At 34.0% G+C, this 24,209-nt stretch overlaps 1 protein-coding gene across 1 annotated transcript; it reads right to left on the bottom strand.

Annotated features, from left to right (window-relative positions):
* Positions 1 to 8,786: 8,786 nt before the first annotated feature.
* Positions 8,787 to 12,866, bottom strand: LOC127874079 (uncharacterized; the record flags this gene model as incomplete). Its single annotated transcript, XM_052418232.1, has 7 exons — positions 12,686 to 12,866; positions 12,354 to 12,482; positions 11,619 to 11,759; positions 10,313 to 10,426; positions 9,914 to 10,116; positions 9,049 to 9,310; positions 8,787 to 8,926 (listed from the first exon to the last, which is right to left on the bottom strand). Coding segments are annotated over exons 1-7 (1,170 nt in total), but the record flags the coding sequence as incomplete, so codon positions are not given.
* Positions 12,867 to 24,209: the final 11,343 nt, after the last annotated feature.

Below are 24,209 nucleotides of genomic sequence, written 5' to 3'. Positions count from 1 at the left end.
GCTTTTTTTACTGCTGCAATAAATGTCATCGTACTGATAATTCGACCATAATTGCAAGCAATTCATACCCTCATATCCACGAGGTTCACCAGGTGCCCATTTAGCCCATGTCATAATCATGTTTGGACCACCTTTGGTGACCCATTCCCATTGGTCGCGTACACGTGTTCCTCCGATCCAAATGTTTGAATCTATATTGGCCCCTTGTAAAACAGTTTTCAATGACTCGTACTCTTCAATGTTGTTAATGACGGCAAGACCTTCATGATTTGCTTCGCAAAATTCTCTGGCTTCCTTCCAACTTCGTAGCAATGTGTACCCAACGTAACCGATTGCCTTCCTCAAAGTACAAACCTAGATAAGTATAAAAAGACACGTTATTGTGTTATATAAAACATCACAATATAGCCATGTTATTATCAAATATTAAATACATGAACACATAGCTATCTTTCTTTGATAAATTCCAGTTGTAATTAGTACAAGTAATATATTATAGATATGTTAGAAAGCTTATGTCAATTACTCTGTAAAATAAATCATACGGCTTTTGGCAGAAACAGTTTTGTAAATAAATATCTACCAACATATAATTATTGTATAGTAAGTCGCAGCTATTGAAGTTGTTAACGATACCTTTTCAAACGACACTGCATTTTGCTCAATGACGTCAGTCGAAAATATTACCGATGAGCATAATGTGCATTTTTTCTCAATTTCCGTATACAACAATCCATGACAATCGTCCGTGCAATGCCTCATGCATGTTGTCATATCCGCATTCATGACTGTTGTTAGCAATGTACCACAAGTCAAGTCCTTCCTCATTTCGAATCTATTGCATTTAGAGCAAATGCTCTGTAGACCGTTGGTAAAATGACCCACAAATATAATAAGTAGGCAGTCAACAATTAGACGTTTCAAATACAATTTAATATCCATATTGGTTACAAAATCTTCAAAAGTGCAAGTTCTTACAGCTCTTAAGTTTCACAATCCTGGTGAGAAGTGATTCTTACAAAATCTGTAATAAAGCGCAGGGAAAAGGCTTTGATATTTGCATTGGCATATTTCAAATAAATCATCACATATTAATGTTGAATCAGTGTAACCAATAGATAATCGCATGTACGGTCGTCTACCAATTACTAAAAGTCTTTATTACGTGTCTAATGAACTGTTATGGAAGCATTTCAATAATTAATTATTCATTAAGTCTGTAGTAACTGACCAACGGTCATAATGTACCTTCGTAATAACAAATGAATTCAAATTGCTATTCATTCAAAAGCGAGCACGCTATCTTTGCCCGCAAACCACAACTGTAGTCGAGTACAATAGTTTTAATTGGAAACCAGACAGTTCTATAGAAAATCTGTATACCAATATGCGTTCTAAATTCATACAAGTAACGTTTAGCTTAGACGCTGAGTATGTTTCGACGTACGGTCGTTGATTAAAAATCATTCATAGTCCGGTAAGGTACGCTTCCCCATTCACCCCACTTAGCCGGAGGGACGGCCGTATGCTTTCTATTGTTGAGCAGCCAGAGCTATTGGCCATCCATACGTTTCGCGCCCAATCGTAAAAAGCTTTATTTGCCAGTAATACATTTATGAAATTACCACTTCATATGTAACCGTGCAGTTTTCTTGACCCTGACACTACGTGAATCGGGTTTCGTTACTTGCATTTCATAGCATTTATTCAATATAACGACTCATCAATATGCTTAAATACTTAATAAACATTGTACTGGAATGTTGTTAATACATGTATTGTTGTTCTGGAATTTTACTTAAATATATTTTATTTTGTTAGTAAACACGTATTTCGAGAGTTTTCAAATTTATATACAGTGTGGCGATTGCTGTTCCGAAAAATATGTAATTATTTAAAAATATAATGAAATATTTAGTGTTTTTTTCTTGATTGTATGTCCATACTAGTCAGGTGCAGCTTATTTTGCGTATTACGCGTCATTTTGCCTGTGAGTGGGTATGCCCATTTAAGGTACCCTTTCGGACGAACAAGCGTTTTCGCCCGAAAGCGACCTAGTTCACGCTGACCAATCGTCGACTGCCTATCGGGCTTTACTAGTTTTGACCAGGACTTTTAATTAAGGTCGGCCGTGCATGCAGCCTATTTAGCCTATTTCTCGTATGCGTCATTTTCCAGTGAGCGGGTATGCCCCTTTAAGGGCCCCTTCCGGACAAACAAGAGCTATCCACCGGAATAAACCTAGTGCACGCTGACCTGCCGTCGACTGCCTGTCAGGCTGACCTAGTTTCGGCCGGGACTTTAAATTAGGGTCGGAGACAGTTGAAGCCTATCTAGCGTATTACGCATCATTTTGCCTGTGAGTGGGTATGCCCTTTTAAGGGCCCCTTTCGGATAAACAAGAGTTATCCCCCCGAATCAAACTAGTGCATGCTGACATCCTGTCAACTGCCTGTCGGGCTCACCTAGTTTCGGCCGGGACCTTGAATAAGGATCAGAGTCATTTAGCGTTTTACTGGTATGCGTCATTTTCCAGTGCGTGCGTATGCACATCCAAGGCCTTCTTTCGGAAAAATATGAGTTATCTCCCGGAAGCGACCTAGTGCACGCTCACCGCCCATCGACTGCCTGTCGGACTCATCTAGTTTCGGACGGGACTTTTAATTAGGGTCGAGGTCACATATAGCCTATTCAGCGCATTATGCGTCGTTTTTCCAGTGAGTTGGTGTGCACTTTTAAGGGCCCCTTTCGGACAAATAAGAATTATCCCCCGGCAGCGACCTAGTGCATGCTGACATCCCGTCAACTGCCTGTCGGGCTCACCTAGTGTTTCGGTCGGGACTATTAATAAGGGTCGGAATCACATACAGTCTTTTTAGCGCAATATGCGTCATTGCATCGATTAGGGCCCCTTTCTGACAAACAAGAGTTATCTCCCGGAAGCAACCTAGTGCATGCTGACATCTATCAACTGCCTGTCGAGCTACCCTAGTTAATTTTTCTTTTTAATGGAAAATCTATCCGACAGCTCTTATTATGAGAATTGTGTGATGTTATAGAATTAGTATTCAACATAAGAAAAAACACACACACAACTGACAAAGATATGTGTTAAGAGTTAAAAAAGGTTCTCTTTGATCCTGTTTGATAATTGAACAATTACAATTAAACAGCGATTTCAAAAAGTACATTTCAAACTTGCTAAATATGTTAGAACAATCTATTTTTTAATCAAGCAGACGATTGTATTTTTAATTTCTATGAATAAAGCCAAACTCCACGATTATACGGAGATGTTGATATTCATAAATTACATTTAATGCAAATGGCAAATTGGACACGACAAAATGCTCGCGAATCTGTGTAGCTTGATTTTAACGTTATGATGCCTTGCCGATATTTTAACAGTTCTCTGGAACTAAAACTATATCATATTAATTCGAATTAATGTTGCTTGACCTATGTCATACATGGGTGTATTTGAAGCGTTTCTCGATACAAAAAAGTAATTTAACTATCAAGAAATATTGGCAACACAACTTCGAATATAAGATGCGAGATGCGAATGCAATGAAATGATTTTTTGTAAGCTTAATGTTTGTGAATTTGAACACAGGTGGTTAGCGTATGGCTATGATATTAATTAATGAAAACATCATTTTGAATGATAAATAATCATATTATAACGAAAAATAAACTTTTCTGAACAAAAAACAATATATATAACAAGGTATTTAACTCGAAATCGCCCGAAAACGGGTTGCAAAGTTCTACTTCTTTTTTACTACCACGTCTTATAATAACAACAACAAAAATAATAATGATTATTATAGTTAGTAGTAGTAGAAGTAGTAGTAGAAGTAGTTGTAGTAGTAGTAGTAGTAGTAGTAGTAGTAGTAGTAGTAGTAGTAGTAGTAGTAGTAGTAGTAGTAGTAGTAGTAGTAGTAGTAGTAGTAGTAGTAGTAGTAGTAGTAGTAGCAGTAGAAGTAGTATTAGTAGTAGTAGTAGTAGTAGTAGTAGAAGAAGTAGTAGTAGTAGTAGTAGTGGTAGTAGTAGTAGTAGTAGTAGTAGTAGTAGTAGTAGTAGTAGTAGTAGAAGTAGTTGTTGTAGTAGTAGTAGTAGTAGTAGTAGTAGTAGTAGTAGTAGTAGTAGTAGTAGTAGTAGTAGTAGTAGGAGGAGAAGTAGTAGTAGTTGTAGTAGAAGAAGTAGTAGTAGAAGTAGTAGTAGAAGTAGTAGTAGTATCATTATTCATTAAATTGCAACAAAATGTACCTAAAGTTGAACAAGTAATTGTGGCCTCTTGTTTTGGTCGACATGAGCTTTTCCTGATCAAAACGTTCTTTAGCATGTGTCCCAAGATATATGTTATTTAGCATAACTGAATGAATTGCGTTTAAACTTAATCCCATAACAATAACGTCATCGAGAGTCAAATTGTTGAACGGACACCAATTTTTTATTTAAGAATCAGTGACTTTCGCCAACAGACCCTTATGCAATTACATCGTTAGTCTGCATGTTATACAATAACGTTAGAGCTCAAAACCTCCATCAAAACGAAAGTTTCTTAATGGAAACTATGTTTCTAGTTTAAGTAACAGTATCCTTAAACCAATTGGCCGAAAATGCAATTCCTATATAGATATGTATGTAAGCTTCGTACACAAATAATTAAGGAAAAAAATACCTCCAACGAATCTAAAGCTATGAGAAGAGACTCTGTTTATATTTTAAGTAATATTGATCTTGATCCCACTGGCCCCAAATATAATCTCTCACAAGATCAGTATGCTCTCTGCGTACACACAAAATTACAACACAATACATCCATCCTTACTTAAGTTATTGAACGCAAACCTTCTACATTTTTAGCATAGTGACCTTGCCCTTGACACAACCGGTCCAAAATGCAACTTTAGGCTAGGTAAACATATCAGCTTATAAAAGTTATTGTTGCTCGCAAACGCTCACTTAATTTTCTTCATACATAAAGGAGCATAGTTTAGCGAAATAGCAGGTCAAACATAGGGGTATGATTTAGTGACATTGCACGATGATCACGATGACATGTGTGAAAGGTCAATTTAATATCTGTAGCGGTTACCGAGGTATATAGTTGTTGTTTACAACATGATTTTTTTATTTCAGCTTACGCTCAAACCGTTAATGGACGTTTCTATGTATAAACGGTTTAATACATCCTCCTCAGAGGCTTAATAAATTTATAAGTATTGATTAATTTAACTGTTTATAAAGACCCTTCACATATAATAAACATTTTATTTCATATCTGAAGTGGAGACAGCGATGTGGAGACGCTTGGATGAGTACTATAGCTCGGACTGATTTGATAATAGTCAAGGTGCAAATATTTTGCATACAGTTATACAAAGTTAATTCCGATTCACAACATATCAAGACGTGTGTGTTGCATAGTGGGTTTTTTTCTAAGAGGAATCAGTGTTGTCGTATTCCAGCAAGTAGACATATTAAAATGCTGGACACGTCCGGATTTTCGTAATTTCGTCTTGCCAGAGGAGTCGTTTGTGCAGTACGGTGTTTTATGACTATAACTAATCTGGTTTAACAATTTCAATATGAATGTCATCTATATAGCATAATTTATAATAAACAGCGCAGTATTTTATCATTTGGAAATATATATATTTTAACGTAGCTGTAAATATTTCTTAATTCAACATTTGAAACAAGACTGTTTGCACTCTAGAAGTAGGCGTCAATTTATAATGCTTGAATAAATGCCAAAAGCAGTTTTTCACTTTGGCATGTATGTCGGTTACATGTTCCTTAAATCGATAAAATGATTGAAAAGGAAGACATATGCCTTTAATATACAATAATGTAAAATGTCCTAAATTGTCATTTGGTATTATAACTTGCGGTAAATCATATGTCGAGTCGCCACTTGCTTATACACCAACAGCTTAGGATTTGGGTTGCTAACTTTAAGCTAAAAAACACTTAGTTTATTTTAACATTGTGATAAACAAATTTATGCTGACAATTTAAAATTACAAATGATTCTGATACCGGATTATTGTCTATGTATTTCTCAAACACGATATAACAATAAACAGGTTACAGTCGTTTTAAGAGTATATTCCGTACTTGGAAAGCATTCAATAAGCAATCTTTGCCAGACATTGAAGCCAGAAGCTTAAAATCAACAATCCTGGTTTAAATAAGTATTCAAAACGTAACAAGCGGCATGCAGAGTATTTGCAGAGTTTATATGATAATACAGTAGGCAATATGCCCATGAGTATACATGAAATGTCACAAACAATATTAAAAAAAGTCACAGGTCATTGGAATCATAGACATCAAAAATATATCGGTACATTGTAGAGCAAAGTATTGGATAATTTATAAGACAATATACAGCGAGCGGTTGTGCATAAATATATACAAAAGTCCTACCCTAATCATAATATGTATTATAAATATTTCTTTTTCCCATGCTTTAAAAATAAACATAGCTAATTTTGTAACAATATTGCTATTTTGAGAGGTCAATAAATCTATAAACTTTAATATATTTGGTCTTACGTTATAACATGGTTTTAAATAAGCTTTTCTTACATCAGTATATAATGTACAATCCATAACAAAGTGGTATTCAACTTCTAAAACATTGCATGAAGTACATTTTCTTTCTTCAAAAGGAATAGCTATTGGTTTTTGCCAACTATCCGTTTCAACTTTAAGCATATGTGCAGAGACTCTTAATCTAGAGAGAGCCATTCTGTACTTTGAAATATTTACTTTACTCAAATAGGATTTATATTTAAAATCGGCTATTAATATGTATGTTTTTACTCTAGTTGATTCACTTAATTCGGATTTCCAATTTTGTATAAACATATCTGTAACTCTTACTCTAAAAATTTTCAAAAATATTTCTACAAAACCTTGGTTCACCCATACATCTTTAAAACCACAATAACCTAATAGACTTTTTACCATGTAGGCCCAAGATCTGTTGCTTACCACATACTTCACGAACTCTTGTTGGCAGATAAGCTACGCTATTCAAGATTTGAATATATATTTGCTCTTATGAAACACTTCTATTATTAGCTTTCCCTTTTTTAAGTTTATAACGTAAAGATGTTAAATGTTTAGAAAAATACATTTTGAATAAAACAAAAAAAAACATATATAAAGACACAAGTACATAATATCTACTCGATTGTAATCACTGTGTATTTCCTTACCATCCCATGTCTTATTGTTCATGTTTTTGATTGTAGACAACTAAATTCGAAAACATGATATTTACCATAAATGAAGAATATATGACATATACACCACATCAATGGATTTTGCATTCCCGTTGGCACTTTGCATATCGCTGTTCGTAATAAAGTTCTAACTTATGCCAGCAAAGTAGTTATGTTAAAAAAATAGAGATACGTCCCTCTAAAATAAGTTTCTGTTTAATATTTACATAAAGCAAGACCAAACGTCTATCTTAACTGTGAACGACTGCCAGATCCTGTTGTACGAAACAAACGTCTCTGGAAAGGTATCCGTTTGTTCATACATTCGTTTCTGGTTTGTTATTCCTTGCAAACATTGTTGAATGCCGTTGTCCTTGCACACCTTCAAAAGAAAGGAAATTAGAAAAAAATAGGTTGATAGGTTGAAATGGGATAGGATGCGGATTATCTGGATACCGCATTGTCCCAATATTTATCTTGTAACAACTTTATGCTTACTTAATCACCAATTAAGAAGTCAGTTGGACATCACTTTTCGCAGTTTAAATAAGATTTGTAAAATGAGGGGCATTGAAATACAGTTTGATTATTGTTATCAACATACTTTCTGGGCTTGCTATTGAAGACGTTGATGTAAATTGCTTGTTACGTCTAAATTACAAACGGCTAGAAATGTGAAGCATGTGGGGACTGCTATATAATAATATTTCCGTGTTTATTCCGTATTTAATCTATATTATTTAAACTGGTTTGAGTATCCTTTATTCCTTGCAATACTGGACAAAGAGTTGTTAAAATATCAATCAGAAAATAAGTGATTTGACTTTAAATACCACATTTTTATTCAATATATTACATATTAATTTATTTATAAAACGCATTAAGCTTTTAATCAGTAGAATTACCTTATCATTTCTCCCCTCTGTCTATTTCATCGATACAAAAACACAAGCAGGAGCAGCGCTAGGATAATAAGTAAACCTAAGCTCAAGAATCCCGCGATCAGAGCAGTAATGTTGGGAATATTGTCTTGTGGTTCAACTGTAAATTCAGTAGAATAATGAACATACGTTAATTTCTTTTTTTTATTAACTGCAATACGCGTTATACTCGAACTTGTATTATCAATGAAAAGTTTTTTTATGGCTTAAATATATTGTTCCCGATAGGAAAACTGATATTTGTACACCATTTTGTTTTGAAACATAAGTCAAACAATTAAGTTTTACATTTTAATATAATTTATTGTAAAAATAAATGGAAAGTGTTTTGTTTTTTTAGATATGAATGTGTGAATAACAACTATTATTTGATTACGCTACCTGCCGACCATCCACATAAATCACGAATTAATCGACATCCGATACAGTCGCCAGTTGTATCATTTTTCTCCCTGCATTCGCCCTCCACTAGGCAGCCTGTCTCCTGAAGCAAATAATAACATATGGTCAGTTCTTTCAGGAAATAATTCTTGTATGGATATGTACACAAATTAAAAAAGAGCTTTACATAAGATTTCAAGATCGTTTTAGAATTATGATACTTGTTTTTAACCGTTATGTTTTCTTCTCGGTGGATTTCCTTAAACCCTGCTTGGCATTGACATGTGAAATTATTGCTGCATGCTGAATTTCCATCCAAACAGTCTTGAGTTGTGTTGCATTCTGCATGCAAATTGTGATCTGGGTAAACAGAGAAAAAAAGATTGAGACAAGTAAAACTATTGACAAAAAAAACATCAACATTGATAATTTGAAACTATACGTTTTACTAATAAACAAGTTTCCATTCAGGTTGTGCTTACCCACAGTTATCCACACATGGGCAACAGCAAAAGCATCGTTCGAGCTTTGTGAATATTTTCCGCCAGCAAAAATGTTTGGGACACAAATGATAGAAGCTCGATTAAAGCTGTTGTTTGGCTTCCAGAGTCTCAGAGCGGTATCAGAATATGCGAATTCGATGCCACCAAACGTGCATGGTGATATTTTGGGATCGGATGTGGAAGCCATCGAACCACTGGCTAGAAATCGATAGTGAACATTCGGCCCACTTCGAGCGGTGGCCTGACAAAGTTTTAATATATACATAACATCGCATGTACATGTATAATTTTTTGTTATATTATATCACATGTTACCTGTATTCAGACCAAATTCATATAATATGATATATACAAGAAATTAGAAACACATACTTCTACTACTGTTTTTACTACCACGTCTTATAATAACAACAACAATAATAATAATTATTATTATAGTTATTAGTAGTAATAGTAGTAGTAGTAGTAGTAGTAGTAGTAGTAGTAGTAGTAGTAGTAGTAGTAGTAGTAGTAGTAGTAGTAGTAGTAGAGGTAGTAGTAGTAGTAGTAGTAGTAGTAGTAGTAGTAGTAGTAGTAGTAGTAGTAGTAGTAGTAGTAGTAGTAGTAGTAGTAGTTATAGTAGTAGTAGTAGTAGTAGTAGTAGTAGTAGTAGTGGTAGTAGTAGTAGTAGTAGTAGTAGTAGTAGTAGTAGTAGCAGCAGCAGTAGTAGTAGTAGAAGTAGTAGCAGCAGCAGCAGCAGAAGCAGCAGCAGCAGCAGCAGCAGCAGTAGCAGTAGCAGTAGTAGTAGTAGTAGTAGTAGTAGTAGTAGTTGTATCATTATTCATGAAATTGCAACAAAATGTACCCAAAGTTGAACAAAGTAATTGTGGCCTCTTGTTTCGGTCGACATGAGCTTTTCCTGATCAAAACGTTCTTTAGCATGTGTCCCCAGAAACAGATTAATTGTCTCTGTTGGTGCTAAGGTCATCTCTTTCCAAGCCAGTATTTCTAGCGTTCCATGTTGCACTTGGATCCCGAATCCTGACCCATCGCCCGCATAGTAAAGATCTGAAGTGCAAGAATTCACTGAGCATTTAGAAAAACACCTTTGTGACATTTAAGAAATACCACACCCAAGAACCTGCAAGCCAATGTAAGGATGAAATAGCAATACTGAAGAATAACTTTATATAGCGAAAGGTTTTGTAAAAAGAATGTGCTTTTGGTTAAGCGCATGACAGTCAAGGACCGTTACTGTCCTTACAGTGGGAGTTCAGCAGCTGTATTTCCGTCCATATTCGGAATGTTGTCTTGTTGAATCCATACATAAGAATTCCATGTTCGAAAGATTTATCATAGTAACAGATGAATCCTGAACCTGAAAGGCAACATATGCTCATTATTGTTTATATGTTAACATCGATCAATGTAGATTTTATTAATCACTTGTTTAATTATAATAAAGAATTACATGTGTGAATTCTCTTTATACGTTACAATTGCCGTTAATTATTGCATCTATACCTACAATCAATATTTCTGTTGTTTTTTAATGTCTCCTTTTATTATTAATGTATTTCGAGCAGTTTGAAATGTTCAGTTTAAATGTTGGAAAATATTCGGAAACATGTTCTTATGACACGCGAAACTGCAATATGAATTTCCGTAAATTTATTTTTTTTAAAGAATAGCAAACAAGCTTACCAATGGCGTCAGATCTCAATGAATGGTTTGTCAGTCTGAAATCATCAAGTTTTGTCCGCACGACTACAAGGCTGGGATATGTTCCAAAGTCGTGATTTACTTCCCAAAAACAATCTTCTCCTTTGGATTTCAAATGACAGTTTAAATTTTAAAACAAATATGTTTTTCGAATACTCATAAAATTGGTGATAATTAAAATTGTTAAAAAACAACAATAATCTATGACATTATATTCGATTTATGCATGTTTATAAGATTTTTACAAGTGCATGCATGCGTATTGTAGAGAACGGTATTGTATGTTATATGCTAATCCGACTTACATGGATAATTAAAATGTGAAATAACAGGCCTTTAAAACATGTCATCAAATTCTCCACACAAATGTTGTATTTTACCACACAAAGGGAATACTAGATACAGAAAACTACAAACGCTGTATAAATATAACAAATTCAGTGCATTTCAAAAATTCTACATCAATTTAAAAGGTATACATTTGCGTGTGTCTTTAGTTATGTTTAAGTTACTATTGGGTATTTTTTTAATTTGCTTTTTTTGTTGTTTGACGTTTAAAATGTGCAGTTCTATATTAATATAGAAAAGCAACAAGAAATAAACAAAAAATTTAGGGAGGGAAATGTGAACCATCCGCTGATATTTTATTAAAGACAAGCCGTCCATAACCGTTATAATAGAGGAACATACAACGAAACGCAACGAAAACAAACCATTTTAAATTGACAGACACTTTCAAGAAGATTTTAAAGACAAACCATGTGTTGCGAGGGTTGTTCTATCAAATGTGCTTTATATTTTTGTGTTATTTTATATTAATGTATGTTAAAATGTAATCTTTAACCTACCTTTTGAACAACCTGACTTGACTGATATGTTATCAACATGAAAATCAGGCTCAGGCAGAGAGGTTGGTTTCCATGCCAATATTTGAACATAGCAATCGTCACTTGTCTGAGAGTTCGGGCCAACAAAATACCTATTATTCACTGAAAAGTTCAACAGCTTGTTTTAAAAGAGCAATTACACATTGATTAAATTAGTCCTTTGTATAGGTCTAGGTGACTCTAGTCCTCATAAAAGCATCGTAAAATGAGGCAGTTGATATAGGAACATGCAATAACGAATAAACCTCTTATACCAGATTCCCTTTTTTTCATCGAATATGAAAGTTGCAAGTTTAACGTCCTTACGCCTTAGTCGTCAAACATTGCTAGGATTAGACGTTTGTTTACTAAAGAAATTTCAATATAGGCTCTTTGTCAAGCCATGCATTTATATTAAATTCTTAGATGAAATTTATACATAAATTGTCCAACTCGGGCATGTTCTTCTACTTGCGGTTACAACTATATCCACTTGCAAGGTTGTACAGACCTCATATTGTCAGTACTGTTATATTATGTGCATTTATATAAAAATTGGAAGCAAGAAAATTAACCGCATCGTTTTTATATAATGATTGTATGGTTGCATAACATTTTCAGAGAAATTTCAACTCACTTCTTAGACATACCACGAAATGTTCTTATACATTTAAATCCAAATTATATTATTTTCGAAACATTCATAATGCTGATTACTTGTTAATATTGCCTTTCCATGAAGATCATTTCCACGCGACATTGTTGTTACCAAGACAAATTCCTTGTCGTACAAGTAAGAAACGGCTCCATAAGGTTCATCAAAATCATCATCTCGAGGAATTTCGCCTGTTAATAAAAGCCATAAATAATATCCTCTTAAATATAAACAGGATTTCTGAGTTTTCACACATGTTTTCTGTTTGTTATATTTTACTTAAGCCTTACATCAATGTGAATAGCAATGGTATTAGGTTTGCATCGTTGTCAAATGTTCGTTTTGTTACACACAATGCTATATAATAACACTTTATAATAACTGAAGCACTCACCAATGCCATTAAAAACAAAGTCCTTATTGGGTCCAGAAGGAGGTTTGGTCGCGACTTGAACTAACACGGGCACCACTCCAAGTCCGTGAGGAACCTTGAGCAAATCCCTTCCTTTGTCCACTGAGAGATATAACCAGTCACTCACAAAATCAGGGCTCCTCATATGCCTTCCTTCAACCATATGAAAGAAACGTTCGAACATTTAATATATGCAATGTACTTAGTAAGCCAAACACATTATTATTTCAACTTGTGTTAAATAAAAGTAAAATTAACGATTGAATCATTGAATAAATATTTCTCTTTTACATACCTGAACACATTTTTGAATACGTAAGGATTAAAATGATAAAATTAAGTCTAGCCATGTTCAATCTTAGTTCTTCAGATCAAATTGAGAATGAATCCTAAATGATCGAAATATATATGTATTTCTGTGAGCTATTCGCGGACTAAAAATGAAAAGCAGTAACATGAACAATAAAAAATAAACTTTCTTATCTTTCTTCAAAGCACGCTAGTTTTCAAGCTTATCTACATCGTTCACAGGGTTATCTCTGTTTTAGTGTGAGATGACGACAAATAATCATTTACCGAATGATTGATGTTTACCGAACTTCCAATTTAGAAGTATGTGGCGATTAAAAAATCAATTGACTGAATCAGAAAGCAGTAACATAAAACTATAAAAAAAAAATTCTTCCGCGTATAGTGAAAAGACTGACACATTAATTTGGCCGGAACAACGTCATTGTCGGTCGTAATCAGAGCTCCAGATAAGGATTTTGTCTAAAGGGTATTTTACCCCCCTGATATTATTGTTAGTGGGTATTTTACTCCTTTGATTCAGCCATAAAGGGTATTTAGGAATATTGAGGGGTATTTTTGATTTCCATCGAAAAATGGCATGGTACATGGCGTGTTTAATCTAGATATATTAGTATTTGTTATTGATATATGCAAACAGAATAAATTTTAAATGATTATATGAAACATACTTTATTAAAAATATTCAACTTACATGTGTTGTATCCCTGTCTTTCTTGCAAATGGATATGGTATTAATGAAGAACATGAACGTCATTTCAACATTAAACTCACGTATTGCTTGTGCAATAGAAAATATAGTCACACTTCCTGTGGTCTATGTAAGTAAACAGTAAACAGTAAACTATAAACGTCTTCTCTTAAAAGTGGAAGCTTAATGTTAAACTGTTCCTACTCATCTGAACTTTTCTTCAGTTTCTTGGCCCGGGGCTTATAACCCTGAAACAATCTTTTCTTTCTCCTCTTTTTATCTTTAAGCCAGACGAGTACTGCACTAGATGGGTCATATGATCCAACAGGGACCTGGTACATGTTCATGGAAATCAGTAGGTCAAGATTCTCTTCTTTGAGAGAGCTTCTAAACATATTTTTCAGTCTGTTTTGTGTGCTGAAACTTCGCTCACATTCCACGCTGGTAACAACCATACACAGGCCTATCTTGCACAGCTTGGCAAACTCAGGTAACCCTGTGCCTCCATGAATCTGGATAACTCTCTAGCAGAGTGCTTTTGTTGACAGATCTTTGTAGCAACCCATTATCATCCCATTCAATCGTGGCTATTCATCAAGCAACTTGTTTTTATCTAGTAACTTGCTAATTTTACTCAGGATTCCTAGTTCTTCATGAACGTCAAACATGAAAGCTTCTATATTTTAGCAGGATATTTGCAACTGCATTGCCTATCGCAGCAAAGCAAGATAGAGTAGCACAGACTGAGTTATAACTGAAGTACACGGCTTCAACTGCATTTTGTAGCCCAAGCCATATTATGCTGTGAGGTTCCTTTAATCTTATCTCTGGTTCATCGAGTACTTGTTGCATCTGTTTTAACTTAATTGTGCGATTGCTAGATCCACTCATAAAAGAATACAGTGCACTGATTTTCGCTCTAAACTTAACAGGTTTTTCTTCTTTCTTTATTGCATCTGATACTGATAGATTTAATCGATGGGCAATGCAGTGTGTCTGTACCACAAACGGAGCATACTTAGATTTCAATTGTACTCCTACACCAGTATGCTTATCCATCATCACAGAGGCCCCATCTTTTGCAAAGGAAACAATTCTTGAAGTGTCCAGATGTAGTCTGTTCAGGTATTCAACAAGGCAGGCAACAATAGAGTGGGCCTTTCCATCTGATAATTCAACATTTCCTAAGAATTGAGTAATTGTCACCCCATTTTCACATATCATATGCATATAGATAGATGTTTCTTTACAGTGATGTCTTTACTTTGATCACTCATAATTGAAAAAAAACTCTGATTTAAAAATTTCTAAAACAGTATCTCTCCTAATAACACTGCAGATACACTTCTGAATGTCTGTAATTGTATCCCACCTCAAGTTTTGATACAACATTCTACAACCATTAATTTTCTGTAACTCAAGCAAGCTGTTTATTTTTACAGAAGGTAGTTCTTCAATAGCAGCATAATACACTGTCCGAAATAATTTCAAATCTTCATCATCTACTGTAACCTCTGGTTCCTTTTCATCTTCTGATGAGTCAAAACATTCATTCACTGCATTTGTCAGATCTTTCTTAGCAGTTTGATGCTCATTTGACTTATTGTGTCTATCAATACTGTTGCTTTGAATGTTTGTAGAACCTTCATTGGCCCTGATACTTAGCACCTTTTTCAGTGCAGATTTTACAGTTCAGTCTTATTTCTGGGCCGTCTTTATTAATGATTATCCAATGGCAATTTTCTTTCCATGATTTCAGAGTTTTGTCTGACAATTTTTCACCAGCATGATGTTTTGTTTTCTTTTCCGATTGTTCAATGGCTGTTACAATTAAATCGCCTATAATTCACAATACTGGAAGGATCATAAGAACTATCTCTTTTTATATATTTTAATATAGATATACTTCCCGAAGGAGCCGCTGTTTTCTTATAACGCCCTGTTTTCGCACCGAGTGCACGATGTGCTAACATTTTGATTACCATGCAATTTTGGGTGGGTGTGGCCTATGTGGGCGGGGCGCCCCAGGGTTGGTTATGGGGCCATGCATAGTTTAGATTGACCGTATTGTCATAAGAGAGGTTCAGTATTAATTTGAAGTAAATGCGTGTAGAAATGAAGAAATTATAGTAAAAGGCAATTTTGGGTGGGCGTGGCCTATGTGGTCGGGGCTCTCCAGGGTTGGTAATGGGTCAATGCAAAGTTGAGATTGACTGTATTGTCATAAGAGAGGTTCAGTATCAATTTAAAGTGAATCCGTGTAGAATTGAAGAAATTATATTAAAAGGCAATTTTGGGTGGGCGTGGCCTATGTGGGCGGGGCGCCCAAAGGTTAGTTATGGGGCCATGCATAGTTGAGATTAACCGTATTGTCATAAGAGAGGTTCAGTATCAATTTGAAGTGAATCGGTGTAGAAATGAAGAAATTGTAGTAAAAGTCAATTTTAGGTGGGCGTGGCCTATGTTGGCGGGGCGCCCCAGGGTTGGTAATGGGGCCATGCATAGTTTAGATTGACCGTATTGTCATAAGAGGGGTTCAGTATCAATTTGAAGACAGTCGGTGTAGAAATGAAGAAATTATAGGAAAATAACCTACAAAAATGTGTTAAAATCTCTGACCCGGCCCCACCCCACCCCCATAACTTTTGACCCAGGGATCAGATCAAAATTCCAAACCGTGCAGGGTCGCTCATATGCTCATAGCTACCATGTGTGCAAGTTTCAAGGTTCTAGTGCCAATAGTGTGGGAGGAGATAGTGACCAGGACGGACGGACGGACAGACAGACGGCGGAGATAACCACAATAGCCCCACGCTTTTCAAAAAGCGTGGGGATAAATACATGAACATAACATGACTGACGAGATAAGTGAAAGTCAAATGAAATTGTTATTCACTGTTAAATCGTTAACGTATTTTCAAACAATATTAAATACTAGTAAAATGTATGCCAAGAATATGTTTATACATAAAAACAACATTTTTGGCACAATGTCTTAAAAAACTATATATTGCATATTGAAAAGCTGCCAATAACAAATTGTGATGATATTCTGGATATGCCTCTATTTTATAATAATACTTTTAGAATTAAGAATAGCTATATGTATATTAAAAAGTCTATATGAAAGAGGTATTTGTTTTGTAAGAGAGATTATGATGGAAAGAAATTGTTTTATTTCCATCTTGAGTCCTCTTGTAATTAGTGTAATGTTACATTTTTAGAGACTTTACCTCTTACTGATAAAATTGTGTCATTCAAAAAGGCAGCAGTAGTCTTTTCTCATTGTTTACGTTGACACGGGAAATCAAAAAAATACTGGATTAATTATTTTTAGTGCATCTCATAAACGCTAAAGCAATTGTATATATACTTATTTATATCTCGGTAAACCTTTAGTAATATTATAAATTATAACTTTATAATTTCAGTTAAGAATAACATATACTTGGTCCTATTAAGTGACGACTGCTTTGTCCGAACTCTGCCTTGGAAATAATAAAAGTCCCTCCCTTACCAATATGTTCATATTGGTAACATCAATCGTGTACGTCTGTAAGCATGGTAAGCTATGCATTGAATCCAAACCGCCTTAGATAATCTTAAAGGAAAAAGTCTTACTACATTGTGCATGACCCATTAGCCACTTACATCTACAAAGGTAACCTACATCTACAAAAGTAACCTACATCTACAAAGGTCACCTTCATCTACAAAGGTCACCTACATCTCCAAAAACGCTTTAATATCTTACATGATACTCGTCATTTGAGAGAGTTTAAATTTGCTTTCGCCTCGTATGTGAAGCAGTTTTTATTTTAATTATCATGGTTATGCAAGTTTGGCCAAATCAACTCACGTTTTTCTATGAATATCTCCAAACCTAGGATAAGTAGTTCCCAGATAATAAAGGATATTAATTGACAGAAATCTTCCAAATTCTTTGTAACATATCTTTATTTAAACGCTAAAGTTAGTTATGTGAACATGGTCAATCGTAGCTAAATAATCGAAAGGTAAATCTGGAATACCAAACAACAATTATGTGTTGGTATCAAACATGGTTGAACGGTTTAGAAGAATCAAACAACTGTTAAGACCTTCGATGAGCATAATTATTATTGTTTTAAGTTCGATACCACATGTGGAGACTGTTTCACGGACCCATATCACAACTATGGAACTTGTCCAAGCCGTGGTGTAGTGGATATGGTGCCTTTTTAGCGACCGGGATAATACGGGTTCGATACCCACTGTGGGAGCGTTCTTAAGATTTCCCCAAATTACACCGAGTACTTGTTTTACACAGGAAACGGATTCAATAATGTTTTAATACGCCTTTGGTTTTCGATGCAATCGAACTCAAATAAATAGGTGTTTACTTAAAAATTACAGTCCTGTAGTCGTTCGGACAAGACTTGATGATTTAACGCTGACAAACAATTCGTTGATGGCAGACGCGTCGCGCTTCTTTAGCTTGATTTCTGAACGCGCTGCCATTTTCAATTATATAATTAAATAGTCATGACAAATAACCGCAAGAAGGGATTGATCATGTGTAAGTTTAAAATAATGAAGCCTTAACCATACATCTATTTTCAACAAGATGACACGCAGGATGATACTTGTTTTAATCCCGTATGACGTATATCACTTTATTTTATATATATATTTACAAATTTCATATGATTTTGATGATAAGTTAAAATTTGGCGCTTAAAAATATCAAAAAGTTCAAAGTGTTCTGGTTGTCGACTAGCATTTCAAAAAATATGCCGTGTCATTCATGATTTTTTTATCAAAAGATTCTTGTATTAATTGTTAAAAAATGTGGCCAAGTTTGATCTTTAATCTTATAATATTTTCCATTTTCATATCATATAAGTATTTTGTGCTTCATTGTAGTAAACTGACACTCTCGTCGCTCAATTAAACTTTTTAAGACGTTTGCATGATTTGAGGACTATTGATCCACATAATAACTCCGCCAAAGACGGTCACTAGTCCGGCTGAAAACGGCGTCTAGTTGAGTTTGGTACCATTCCCTGTGAAAAATCAGCTCTCTACATAAAAGCAAAACAGCACATTTATGAACATCGCTTTACAAGATCATACAAGTAAAAGAAGCATGCATAAGCGGTCATAATATACTAAATATTTTCCCTATATAATTCAATATAAAAGCGAAAATAAATGCAATTGTTTGCACATAGAGACGCCCATAACCCATAACCATACCTTTTCTTAAAGGGCATTCAATGTTTAATCAACTATAGCAATAAAAAAGGAATGTCATGTTCAAACCAAGAAAGAACTTGACACTAATCAAAATCGACTGTTTTTGCACCTTTTTTACGGTCGTTTACTAGTGGAATGTAACCTTTTTCAGTGCAATGTTTCCCCCATTGTGTCACACCGGTCTTACTGAACTGTGTGAATGCGCGCTAAGGATTGTGGGAAACGGACTTTTTTCCATCATGGCGTTGGTAAACATAATAAACACGGAAGTGAAAAATGGTAATTAATTATTATCAAAAACAGGCCCCATCAAACCGGGCCAGCTGTAATATATACATGGATGCAGTTTGTGCTTCAAAAGGAGCCACTTTTTATGTCAGTCTATTGTTTGTAAGAATCACTAAACACGTAACTTAGACTAACTAAACACGTTGCAAGACTGTATCTTCGAAATAGTAAATAAATCAAAATCATAAATAAATATTTATAATTAAATACCTGCTAAAATTTGAGAACGTAAACAATTTAAAATAAACGCTGTGAACATTACATGGAATCTTACATGTAGGCCTCATGTGTGAGAGGATTAATTAGGGATAAAATAAATGGAGTTCAAAGGATCTAACATTTTGAGGAGGACGTCATGGTATCTTGGACATTTGGCACTTTCATATATTTATTTAGTAGATACTGAAAATGCTGAATGTGCTAATTGCAACATCAAAGATGAGCAGGTGAGATTTTTACAGCTTTATTTTTCTTGACAATGACATAATGTATGTTTTCCATTTAATTTATATGGCGCTCTAGTCTTATTTATAAGACGCGCAAAGAATTTAGAGATACTTTTTATATGGGCTAAATTCTTTGCTACAAATATTACCCATATAAAAAGTAGCTTAATATTTAAGAGCGTCAAAAAATTGGACTAATGGCGCTCAATTTTAGCTCGGCTGTTTTCGGGGAAAACCCTAGGTATTGTCATAGACAGCTCGTCGTCAGACGTCCGCGTCGTGCTAAAACCTTTACATAGGCTCAAAAATCAAAGTGCTTCCACCTAAAACATTGAAACCTCACATGTATATGCACCTTGATGATTTCTACACACCACACCCATTTTGGGGTCACTCGGTCAAAGGTCAAGGTCACTAACCTCTAAAAATTCTTTTAATAAATTTCATTTATTCAAAACTGCACCGCAGCCTAGCTTGGCACCCATAATGTGGTGCTCTTGTTTATATATAATTTTAAAAATGTATTAATAACCAGAATAGTTGATGCATGTATAAATAAAAAGATACAGCCATGAACAGTGTGTTTTAATTTTTAATAAATATGCTTTGATTGCGTAAATGCAAAACAATGAAGTCCATATATTGTTAACTGATTTTTAAAATGTTGAATGTCACACATTACGTACCAGTCCGTTTATGTACCGACACTTTATGTACCACTATCTGACACTTTATGTACCATAGTTATAATATAAAGAGATAACTAATTTAATATGAATGTGTGTTATTGATGAAATGTATTTTGTGTGATAGTATTTATGAATTTAGACTTATAGATCTATATTGGCCATAGATTTTATATTTTGTCAGATTGTCTAAGTGTCACTGAGTGTCTTAGTTTAATTTATTAGCCCAAGTACATGTAGTACTTAATAAATGATTTATTAGTCTTACCTGAAATTGAAGTAAATTATAAAAATTCATTTGTCTCTTATCTTATCCTGACTAAGGATTATAAAGTCTAAAATGTTTGTATTATATTGTATAATTGAAATGTGATACTTTGAAGAGAAGAGAGAATGACCTTAATGTTCAAACTGTAAAAAAATCAAATTATTTCCTTCTTTAGACTTTAATCATGTTTAGAGAATGACCTTAATTCATTAGGACTGCTATGAATGAATGGAAATAACACCTATATTTTATGTAGGTGGTACGTAAAGTTTCAAAGTGCCGGTAGTACATAAAAGGTCTGGTACATGTACATAAGGTGTTACACCCTAAAATGTTCATGGTATCAGTGTTTCAATAATGTAGTGTTTCTTATTATGTATTGCTTAGGTTGTTTTGTTTCAAATTTCAAATTTGCATTTATTTTAAAGCATTTTCATTCATTTTGTGTATTCCATGTTTTGTGTAATAAGGTGAATTATGTTGTACATGGCATCAAATATTAATTCATGGTCGCTATGGTGTAGAGAATGATGTCCGCTGGGCGAGGGTTCGATCAATACTCTGGGAGTTCTCATTATCGTCTCCATGGACAACAAGTTCTGGTGTACCAAGTAGTAGTAGTAGTAGTAGTAGAAGTAGTAGTAGTAGTAGTAGTAGTAGTAGGTGGTGGTGGTGGTGGTGGTGGTGGTGGTGGTAGTAGTAGTAGAAGTAGTAGTAGTAGTAGTAGTAGTAGTAGTAGTAGTAGTAGTAGTAGTAGACTAGTAGTAGTAGAAGTAAGATCAGTAGTAGTAGTCGTAGTTGTTGTTCTTGTTGTAGTAGTAGATAATTAATTAATTAGTAGTAGTAGTAGTAGTAAGAGTTGTAATGGTTGTGTTTGTATTTGTATTGAATTCTGATAATACAACACAATGATGCTGCTGCTAACGATGATGATGATGAATATGATAATGCTGCTGCTGCTGATTGTGATGATGATTATATGATGGGACTTTGGTATTATAAAATTTGTGAGGTTCAAACACAAAACCTGTTGGATAATAAAACTTCTCATTTTATGACAAAAGAGCTAGATTGTAGAGTAAAAAATAAGTATAAAATTCCCTAATAGGAAAGCTACCATTAAAGGACCATGACTTGTGGGCTTCAACAAAAGCAATTCATGAATCAGTTATATCTCTTTCAAATGCATTCAATATTGCTGTTCCAATTGATATGCTCAGAAATGCTTCTGGATGGGCATACACCAATAAGTACTTTCCTTCAGTTATTTCTTCTAAAGACACATTAACAACACTGTCACCCTTAGCAGGAATTCCGGACGCCCGCCCTAAGATGTTCCCTCCCCAGACATTTCCCCCATTTTAGTTTTAGTGCTTACATTACCCCCCCCCCCCCACCCCACAATAAATTTATAATGGTTTGGTTGAAGTATAATCTTGATTTATTATCAAAATGATTAAAATGATTATTTTGCTTATGTAATCTTATGTAATAAACTTTTTATATGAAGCAGCTTGTTTGTTGTTTTCTTTGGATTAATCATTCATTATTTTTGTTAAACTGTTTAAGGAGTGCATGTAAATCATTAAAAAGACGTGCATGTTGGTGTACTAGAGTAGAGGAATACTAGAGGAATACATGGGATATTCTCAAAATCTTACACATGTTGTTTTTAATATAATTAAATAGGATCAATTGATGAATTAATTCAGTTTGAGTCAACTTGGGCTAGGTTGTAAAACTATAGTTTTTTGTTGTTTTTAATCCAATTAAATAGGGTACTATGTAACTGTCAAAGAAAATATGCATTCATACGCATATAAGCCAAGTTTTGGATGTCACTGATATTTTCAATTTTACTAGTACCTAATTAAGACTAATTAAAACAGAATTGGACTTTCCTTGCAAAGTATTTATTATTAATAATATAATAAGCTAATGTAATCAAAACATATTGATATTTTAATAATTTAACTCAATTATATTAATAATATTTAAATTTGCCCCAAAAAACTAGGGCAGGTAGATAGGAAGGATTTTTTTTTTGGAAAACCAGCAGTGTTGTCAGTGTAAAATATTTGTAAAGCTTCTTCAATTTCAGTTTTACATTTTATGACCTGCAACATATTCTATGCTACTTTATTTTACTATGGTAAGTCATTAAAGTGTTATTTATTTTTCAACTATGTAATGTGCTAATCTCATATAATGAATTACTACCCCATTTAAAGATGACACCTAATCTAAATTCATTAATACAATAGTTATAATTGTTTTATTGTAACATACTATTCCACTAAAAAATGACCATCATAGAACATCAATGCTGTGCGTTTACTAAAATTTTCATTGATCTCAATTATTTAAAGAAAAAAATCTATCAGGCACTTATAAAAAAATATATAATTAGGGTGTCAAAATTTAACAAACTGAACAAGTCAATTTGAACTTCTCTTGCAATTCAAATGGAGCCACTTGAAATACCAAATTGTTCCCATACTAGTCGGCAATATAGCTATGACATTGTGTCTATTCAAAACATGCATCAGATACACCTTCTGAAACTTTTTAAGCGGTTTTGAAAACGCTATTTCATTGCAAACTTTCGTCAATAAAGGATACATGTTGTTATACAACCGAAAGTGAAAGTACAGTTTAAAAAAAAATGAATAAAGAGCGAAATTGTTGAAAACTTACGAAAATTTTAATTGATACTTACATAAGACCGTAAGACTGAACAAAATTATACTTAAATTTTAAATCATAACATGAAAGTTTACTTATAAAGCAAATTCTTCATTCATCCGCGGACTTCTTTGTGTCGTAGTCATAAATGCCTCCAAATGGAGGTGCGTGATGCGTCTAAGTATAGAGGTGATAATAACGTAGTGACGTCACCATCTATGTATAGAATGATGTTTCCCCATTCTATACATAGATGGTGACGTCACTACGTTATTGACACATTGATCGTCTTCAACTTAATTGTATATCGGTGATTTAGTTGTGAACACAAATTCTTACCCGATCAATATCTCCAACAGATTAAAAAAGAATAGCAATCTAAAGTGTAAAACATGCCTTCAAGTAAAATATGGTGAGTTTTTTTTTAAGAGTACAGCTTCATGACTCGATTATTTGGTATAATGTAACCTTGATTAGCTAGCGTGTTGCTATGATATTTATTAGTAAAAACCTCATTTTGAATGAAAAAAAATCAAATTATAACGAAAAATCAATGTTTCACTATAAAAAATAAATATAAAAAGGTTTCCAACTCAAAATGACCCAAAAACAGGGTGCATCGCTTTGAACAGGCATAATGTCATCAATTGTGCAGCGATTTCCATGAACTTGGTCTTATTCATCGCAGAAATGGATTTCCTCTCCGGAAATGTGCATATCTTGCAATATTAGTAAAAATGCTGTGCCAAATTTAACGAAAGAACAAAATACACAGCTCGCGTGACCAACTCGTCATCGATCTAATCAACTGTGCTCTGAAACACAATGTAATCTAATTTTTAAATAATTTTAAAAGGATCCACTAAATATTTTATTTATGAAGGCATATATTACT

The sequence above is a fragment of the Dreissena polymorpha genome, chromosome 1 (assembly GCF_020536995.1).
Source record: "Dreissena polymorpha isolate Duluth1 chromosome 1, UMN_Dpol_1.0, whole genome shotgun sequence".
NCBI lineage: Eukaryota > Metazoa > Mollusca > Bivalvia > Myida > Dreissenidae > Dreissena > Dreissena polymorpha.
Note: the sequence above shows the minus strand (reverse complement) of the source record. Positions and strands in the feature narration are given on the sequence as shown.